Consider the following 9,670-nt stretch of genomic DNA (forward strand, 5'->3'; position numbering starts at 1 on the left):
CTTTTTTAAGTGATAAAGTGGGAGTTGCATAGCAGTCGATGGAGGGACAGAGAGATCTCAGATTTTATTACAAATATCTTCAGTGTGTTTCAAAGATGAACAAAAGTCTTACAGGTTTGGAACGACATGAGGGTGAGTAGATGATGATGACAGAAATTTCATTTTTGGGTGAACTAATCCTTTAAGTATTTACAGATTTATGGGATCCAATATCGAATTTGAATCAAAATGTTGAATATCTAAATGTCAATGTTGTTTCTGATGCATCTGTGATATTAAAAGCTAATACAAAACCTGACAGTTTGACAGTTGTTTCTAAACTATGCACACCTCAGAGAGTGAATTAGTCACATTTTCAATAACACATTAGACTGAAAGGAGTCTTTTGACTCACACATTTGATTATGAAATCATACGGCATGGGTCTATAGGAGCAGGTAGTTTGTGAGTAACGGAAAGAAGAGACTAGTCTAAATTCAAATAACAGAGACTAAGTCGAGTCTCTTTCACTGCAATATTTGTAGTCATACATTTCCCAACGCCACAAAAACAGTCTGATAACATTTATTCATTTTCCATATATAGTCCTCTTTTTTATTATTATTAACAGAGGTCAAATAAATTCATCAAGTCATATTTACAGAGAAAGGCAATAAATATTTTATAATAGTAATAAAATTATTATTTTTGCATACATTTTTTTTTTTTTTATTGTACGTGTGTCATGATTGTTAGTAACGTCTGACAGACGATGAGTATATAGACGTGTGAATACTACAGCTATACCCATATGGAGAGTCGACCGCACCAACAGTGGCCGGAGTCCAGCGTCTGCAGAAGGGATTTCCTCTGTGCACCCGCGTCTCCAACGTTCTAGAACTGAGAGCAAGTGTTCTAGAATACAAATAACATGACTGATTGTCAGGTGGACCGATTTCATTGGCTTAATGACCTGGAAGTAGTCAAAATCCCACACTTAAAAGAGCATCAGGGACATTAAGAGCAATGCATCATACCTGGATTTTATGCATGTTTTGGTAGCTAAATTTTAGAAAGGACACAGGGTGACGGCATCATCAGCACATATGCAGGATCCAGCTGTAGGCTTAGAGCATTACAGCAATTCCCGGCTTCCGTCTGTTGGTTCTCACACACACTATTACCACAGCTAATGCTGATATCTAGCTAGTCAAAAGCATGTTGATCTAAGCTGAATCACAGAATATCAAAAAAAAAATATCAAAGCGTTCTGCACGTTCGGCCCACGAGAAGGCCTGGTGTCCTCTCAGACGAGAAAAGCATCCGACACGGCTCTTCAAAATATTGCACTCAAAGCTTCACGTTTACCTATGGAGGCCTGCAAAGGTCACATGACCTTGTTATCGTTCTCTCGTTGCGTCTCCATGACAGCCCATTCCAGTGGAAAATATTGGATCCTTGTTCTCAGGGGCAACACAAATGAAAATAAAAAAAGGTTTCCCAGGCGGTGCGGTTTGCTCTCGTCGCTATTCCAGAGTTTTATCAGGAAACGTGTCAAAGCAGGAGACACTAGTTCCTTATAGGTCATCCTTAGTTAATCCAGTATAAATAAAATAACAGACACCAATATTACATTTAAAAAAAAGACCCACATTCAACTGCTGGGAGAAACTCAACGCTTCTGAAATATAAAAATAAAACATCTTTGAACTTTTTTTAAGCTTCTTGTCTTTTTTCCGTAGCAATTGTTTATTTGTGTCCTCTTCCTTCTCCTGTTTCGGATAAGATTAAGGTGTTTGTAAGGCAAGAAGCACGTAGTGTCCTCGGGGAGCGGTGTGTACTCATCCTCACCGACTCAGTTTGTTTTAGGGTTGGTTTTTAAACGCCGCGCCCTTCGTGTCCGTTTGGTTACCGTCGTGAAACGGAACTCCTCCAGCGGGTCCACTTTTCCTTTGGGGTGGCGCTTCATGAAATGCACTTCCTGCTGTGTCTGCGTGGTCTTGGAGCCTTTTTTGGGTCGACCCTTTCGATTGAAACCCAAATACCAGCCTTTGTACTTGGCTGACACCAGCGCCGTGTAGTTGTTCTCCAAATATTCCTCCACGAAGACGCACTCCTGGTTATTCCCATTGGGCTGAGGAGAGAGGACAAGACCAAATGTCAGAAAACAGCCCATTTATTAAAATAACCCCTCAACTGATGGTCTGATCGGATCCCCTAAAATGAAATGAAATGAAAAAAGAAAATAAAACAATTAAAATAAAATAAAATAATAAAATTTATAAAAAAAAATCCCAACAGCAATCAATAATGATGATAATGGTTTACCAAATAATTAAATAATGGACATAAAGGGAATTTATTTAACTTCTAATATATTATGTAAAACTAAAAAGAGTGTAATGTGTTTCAAAGACACAGTAGTAAGAGAAACTAGTAAAGGTATTTTGGAAATCAGCTACCTGGTGACAATATTTGACTGAAAAATGTTAGGATTGATAGCGATTAATAACCATAAATAACGATATCTCATTGATCCATTGAGTAAAGAAAAATATAGAAAACATCCTATGATGAGTCTCAAATTCAGCATAAGAAACTAAACACACCAAATGACATTATCAGTAGTGATTTTACGCTGAATATCCCAATTAAAAACCTTAAAAAAATCACATTTCATTGGTTCTCTCGGCTGACTGGGCGAACCGATTTTAAAGTTTGATTAAAACTGATCTGCAGTTCACACATCTGCTACAAAACTGTTGTATGACAGGACAGATACGAGTCTTACAAAGCGTGTTTTTTAAAGAATGACTAGCCTCTTTCCCAACAAGACACAATAAATGTGCCCATCAACTCAGGACCAGTTCAAAACAAGCCAGTGAAGCACGTAATGTCCTATTCATGGCAAATTTAGACATCTGTTGGTCTTTCCACTTAGATTTGTTTGTGGTATGGCAGTTACAAGAACTTGGAAAAAGGGACAATTTTAAGGTCAAAAAGCAGCCTCAATATTTCATTTTTGTTTAAATAGATGGTGTGAAAATACGTGTTGACTGGCTCCATCATGTAACCATCAGGAGTTGGTTGCAGTAGCAGTGCATACATTGCTCATACATCAAGTTAACACAGGTTATTATATTGATGCAACAATACATCAGCTCATGAGTAAATCAAATGCATACACACAGAAACCAAAAACACTTTCTCATTACATTCACATCACAGTTAATGTGGCCCAAATGTAATTTTGTTCTGACCTGTTGTTTGCATGACGGTCTGAACAGCAAATCACATTGAGTCAGATTATAATGCAAACCAGTTCAGTAAACATACCTTTCCAATAATTTTGCCGTTCTTGTTCATGCAGATGTAGTATCCACTCTCTTTCCCTTTTATTCGAATGTGACTCCCGAATGTCTCTGTTTCCACAACAAGAAGAGCTGCAGGTAAAAATAAAACACAGGTTACACAAAGAGACAATGTGATGCGCACAGAATGATTTTTTATATCCTTCAGGATCACACCTGGGTCATATTTTCAATATAATATAATAATAATAATAATAATAATAATAATAATATTATATACATACATATTTTATTTTTTATTTTTTTAAGACATTATTGTCATGACATTTAAGCAAATCTTTTTGACCATAATGCCAAAACATATGTAAAATATTTATAAAATAATTTATTTATTTAAAAAATATTTAAAGTATTTAGACATTGTTGTAATAAAAAAAAAAATCAATGTATAAAGTAATTTTTGTTTGTTTATTTATTTTCCATGTTTGCAATAAAAATATTGTCAATATACAAACATTTTTAATGGTCAATAGTTATATATAAAAAATATAATGTCTTTGTTTCTTTGTTTTTTTCTTATTCTGCAGTGAAATATGACCTGTACCTTTTTTTTCCACTCATCAGTGGGATGGCTGTTGTAATTTATTTTATGCAGATGTACAAGAGAAACTGTATCATTCAGTAGTATTATTCAGAAGAAGCATTATTATATATACATAGTATATATGTGACATTCAATGCATTTTCACGCAGTATTTGGTACACAAAATAATATGTGTATATATTGTGTATATATTTTTTATAGTGTAAAAAAATTTAAACTTAATGATTCATCATAGACTACAGCTCCCTCACAACTACTAAAACAGCAAACCCTCTCTCTCTCTCTCTGTCTCTCTCTCTGTAAGCACCTTTGTTAAGGGTCCCCTCTCTCGGGGGGAAGCAATCTGCCAAACTCCTTGGAGCAGTTCAGATCCCCAGGGATTGGGTTTCCACTTGCCTTTAGTTCGTGCTCACTCAATCAAAAAGTTAGGATGATCCATTTGTTTAACACACTGGGCTATTCAAAGGTGCTCAAAGCAGAGAGGCTTAGAGAGCAACACCAAAACTGTCCCCTTCCAAAACAGCCCAGGGCAACATGAGAGGAACGACTAATCCAGGCAGGGCACTTGAGATCAAATGAGGGTGGGAAAGATCCCACTCCTCCGAGCAGAGCCCTTCACAAGAACATGACGTTTTAAAAGATATGCCTGAAAAATTCCTGTATTTAAATGAACACTGTGCCTAAAAATGTAATGTTCAAAGCAGTCAGCCCTCCATATGTGCATCAGCCGATTTCTTGCTGTTGCAGCTTATTAATATTAAAGCACAGATGTCAACAGTAATGTGAAAGTCAAACAAGGGTGAAACCGAAGACATTTTTGAGATGTTTCTGGGAAGGCGAGTGTTTGCTGATAAATGAGCCATACGAGTGTACGATCTGATCCGGCACTGTGTGCCTCATGTCAGTGTTCAAATATGAGGTTGTTTTCATTTTCCAGAAAACTGTCGGTTAAAGTTAATGTGAAACCAGCCATTTTACTTCCGTAACATGACGTAAACCAAGTGAAACTGAATATTCGGAGGGGGATGGGTAATCAATTCTATCCTGCATTTTTATCTCACGGAATATCAGTCTTCACACATAGGTTGCAAACAGCAATTTATGTTGACTTAAACATACACAACCATTCAAGAGTTTGGGGTCAGTAAGATTTTTTTGTTTTTTAAAAAGTCGCTTCTGCTCACCAAGGCTGCATTTATTTGATCAAAAAATACAGTAAAACCGTAATATTGTGAAATATTATTACAATTTAAGATTACAGTATTCAAATGCAATTTATTCCTGTGATCAAAGCTGAATTTTCAGCATCATTACTCCAGTTTTCAGCGTCACACGATCCTTCAGAAATCATTATTATATGCTGATTTGCTGCTCAAGAAACATTTCTTATTATTATGAATGTTGAAATCAGTTCATTGCTGATTAATATTGTTGTGGAAACTGTGAAACTTTTTTTTAGGATTCTTTGATGAATAGAAAGTTCAAAAGAACAGCATTTAATTGTAACATTATAAACTTATTTACTGTCACTTTTCATCCATTTTATGCATCCTTGCTGAACAACAGTTTTCATTTCTTTAAAAAAAAATATATATATATATTACTGATACCAAACTTGGTATACCAAATGGTAGTATAAATGTGCATCAATGCTCATAAATCTGAACATCTTAACTCAGTTTGACTCTTGAATAGCAGCTCAGAATTAAGGCATGATTTGAACATATGCTCAGCTTTCCTTTAGTTTTCAAATATTTCAAATACTTTTCATAATAACTTTGACAGGACAGCAGAGAGGGTGTGTGTGCGTGTGTGTGTGTGTGAGTGTGTGTGTGTGTGCGTGCGTGTGTGTGTGTGTGTGTGTGTGTGTGTGTCATGGAGTTCACAGGTGCCAGGTGTGGCGGTTTACCTGGATCTGCCTCCTCTCATGCTAACACAGGTACAGAGGAACAACTCAGCCAACGCTGCACTGCTTAACCAGACACTGACACATTTAAGCAGTAAACAACAGCTAGACCTGCTATAAACACTTACAGCTGTTATGGCCAGTTCAAAACATGACGAACAATAACTAACATTACTGTAATAAAGAACACTACCATCATTGCCATAAATACTTACTAGACCCTATTTTAACATCAAAACAAAAGCTTTAACTTTATCAAAACATCAGCTTTAACTTATTCAGCTATGAATAAATAAATAGTGAACATTACCAACATCGTATAAATAAATACTCAATGCTGAACATTAAGGCTGAAAACACAACTAGCCATACAAGCTTAATTTCCCATGCCGTCGTTGCCGTTTCTGTGTTAAAATATACACAACAGATACCCAAACGTATTTTTTAGCCAATAAAAAAAAAGTACCCCTGAGATTTTAAGCTAATATCTCATTAATTTAACATATTTTGACAATTGTTCGATGTTGGGTGATGGTCACATGACAGGTGTTTTATTTTGATTGTTTTTTAAATTATTTTATTTATTTTAATTTTTTAATTATGATTTAATCAATTATTCTTTTCTATTCTAATTATTTATTAATCTTTTCATTAACTCACAAAACCCAGTTTGGGAATCCCTGGGTATACGACGCAACTACAGGCTGCATTCTCAACACTGCCACAAGGGGCACTATAGCTGGCATAAATATAAAAATGTCTGCTTCTATGGTACCTCTTTTCATTTAGGTCAACTTCTGTCATGGCCAGTTTGAAGAAAAATACCCGATTAATAATAACTGTCGCTTAAGTTTAGGGTCCAATTCTCACTATAAACGAACTGTTAACTACGACTTTTGCCTTAATAAACACCTAATTACTTCTTATTAATAGTTGTTAAGTTTAGGTATTGGGTAGGATTAGAGATGTAGAATCTGGTCATGCAGAATAAGGCATTAATATGTGCTTTATAAGTACTAATAATCAGCCAATATCCTACTAATATGCATGCTAATAAGCAACTAGTTAATAGTGAGAATTGGACCCTACTAAATACAGAGTTTAATGGCACAGACATTTGAAGATAACAGTTGGCACACATAACTGCTGTGAGTTGTTGTAAGACTTACTGCAATCAGAACACAACCCTAACCATCAAAACACAAATATGAACACAACCCAGTGACTAACCAAATGAACTATCAATCAAAATCGAAATGAATGAAAATGGGATATTTGATGGGATTGTTGTTCAAAATCTGAATGATTCCTTCACGAATCAGGCATCATTACTTTTCTCATTCACGTGCAAAGGAGAATTAAGGTTGATATCAAGATTTTAAGTGAATAATGACTTAAACTTCATAAATAAATAAAGTCATACACGGTTGGACCAACTTGTGAGTAAACGATGACAGAATATCATTTGTAGGTGAACTATGCCATCAAAATGTAATAATCTTGATCCTCCCTTAAGAACTCAAGAGTCAAACAGAAATGGGGAACTAGGATTATAAGAGAAACAGTATTATGCAGGTACAGGAATCCAGGACTAAAGGTTTATGGAGTCGTGTCTGTTTGGGAATCTTTATGCTGAACATCTCTGACTGACACAAACGCGCACAAGACTGGAATATAAACATGCTTGTATCAGTCGGCAAAGTTAAGTGCAGCATTCAGTGTGTTTATCTTCACCCAGAGTTTCTGTTCTCACACTAGTACCGCTGGGGCACGCTGCCCATCAGTTCTGCGCTTTTTGTTTTGTTTATACTTTGATACATTTTGATTAATAACGGTTCAGGTTGGATGTTAGAGAGAAGAAGTTCATCTTAGATATGATATTAGCAGATCCAGATGGAATGCTGATCTGGGGAAATATGGTACTTAAACATGGTACAATGTGTTAAATGGAGCTGAGAGAACAACACACTTTTTGTTTGTGGAAAGCATTATAAAAATTTGCCAAAATATTTAGTACATTAAAAATCAAGAGGCAGATTTAATGATTCTGAAGCTATACATGATTCTCAGATTCAAGCACGCTCACAGCCAGAGACTCGAAAACATGCGAAAAAATGAATAATTCCAGTTAAAGAGAGTTTAATTCTCTTAAAAAATATTTCATCATTTACTCACCCTCATGTCATTCCAAACCTGTATGACTTGTGTCATGCTGAATTTCTAATGAACATCCTGCAACTCTTTTAAATATATTTGAAAGTGAATGAAATCTAACTCTTAAAGTTAGATCCTTGCATGATCTCGTTCCTGATTCAGACTGATTCGGTCAATGACTATGTTTTCCGATATGAATTTGACAGTATTTCAATTAGTATTGGGTCATGCAATCCATTTTAAGACAAATTTCCCAAATTCCAATTCACACCCCCTGCAATAAAAACATTACAAGAATGTCCAACTAAAAAGTTTCAGGAATGAATGATGTATAAATCATGTTTTTGTGCTAACATTTTGAGAACATTATTAAAGACCAGATAAATGTGAAAGAACGTTCTATCAATGTTACTGGAAGAATCTTGCCAGAACGTTAGCTAAAGTTCTGAGAACGTTCAATGTTAGCTGAGAAAGTCAAACCGGTTTGAAACGACATGAGGCTGAATAAATGATGACAGAAGTTTCATATTTGGCCGAACTATCCCTTTAAAGCGTTCCGCCTAACAGAAGAATAGAAACGGAGTCAAATGATAAAGGTTCTTTTGATTCATCTGAGAGCACAGGAACACTCCCGTACCGTACTTGCCCCCATCGTCTCCATTGGCGTTGATCTTCTTGCCCAGGATCTGCACATGTTTCCCAGTGGTTCGGCTGTAGAGCTGATATATCCGTACCTGCTTCCGACTCACGTCGTCTCGAGTGTGGTTCTCGATGTAGAACCGGAAGTCGGCGGAACTCTGGTGAGATTCCTAGAATCAGCAACAACAAAAAGTGTTGATCCATCTCTTGGTTCAGTTGTACAACTGCATGCATTTCAAAGTCAACGTTAAACCACATTAACATGTGATGAAAGTCACCATGACACAACTGCCAAAATCAATTCAGCCAATTAATGCATGAATAATTCAATTACAAAGACTTTTTTTTATTTTTTATTCAGAACAATATAATAATCTTATAATAATTTTCGCCCCCCAAAATGATGAGAGTTAAATACAAGGTTAAATATATTGATAAACACACACTACTGTTCAAAAGTTTGGGGTCGGTAAGATTTTTTAAAATGTTTTTGAAAGACATCATTTATGGAAGCTTGTTTTTTCCACAGAATAAGAAATAAAAAAAAAGGTAATTGCGACTTTTTATCTCACAATTCTTACTTTTTTTCTCAGAATTGTGAGATACAAACTTGCAATTGTGAGTTATAAAGTCAGAATTTCTTGATATAAAAACGCTAATGCGAGTTATGAAGTCAGAATTGTGAGATATAAACTCGCAATTCTGAGAAAAGAAGTCAGAATTGTGTGATAAACTCAATTGCGGGAAAAAAGTCAAAATTGCGAGTTTACATCTTGCAATTCTGACTTTATAACTCGCAAATGTGAGAAAAATGTCAGAATTGCGAGTTATAGTAAGAAAAGTCGCAATTATCTTTCAAATTGTTTTATTCCGTGGCGGAAACAAGCTTGCATTTTTATTTGATCAAAATTACAGTAAAAATATTACGATTTTACTTTTATCATGTGAATCAAGAGAGGGTGGGATTTCAAGCAATTTATTACATTTTGCTGAAAGATTATTATAAACTTGCAAAACATGCTGCACTAAGATCACTCACAATAAGACCAGAATTGTGTATTAAGAAAGTAAATGGGG

At 35.5% G+C, this 9,670-nt stretch overlaps 1 protein-coding gene across 2 annotated transcripts in view; it reads right to left on the minus strand.

Moving 5' to 3' along the window:
- Positions 1–713: 713 nt before the first annotated feature.
- The window catches only part of fgf24 (fibroblast growth factor 24), an 11,591-nt gene continuing 2,634 nt past the window's right edge, over positions 714–9,670 (minus strand). Inside the window, exons 3-5 of one of the 2 annotated variants that reach the window (XM_084431207.1) lie at positions 8,601–8,763; positions 3,316–3,422; positions 714–2,113 (exon numbers count right to left, since the gene is read on the minus strand). In XM_084431207.1, the coding sequence (XP_084287333.1) occupies positions 1,835–2,113; positions 3,316–3,422; positions 8,601–8,763 (549 nt within the window). In that variant the 3' untranslated portion in view covers positions 714–1,834. Of the gene's footprint in view, positions 2,114–3,315; positions 3,423–8,591; positions 8,764–9,670 lie in introns of both variants that reach the window. The other variant, XM_084431206.1, reaches the window with a different exon arrangement.

This window comes from Rutilus rutilus (genome assembly GCF_951802725.1).
Source record: "Rutilus rutilus genome assembly, chromosome: 14".
In the NCBI taxonomy this organism is placed as follows: domain Eukaryota; kingdom Metazoa; phylum Chordata; class Actinopteri; order Cypriniformes; family Leuciscidae; genus Rutilus; species Rutilus rutilus.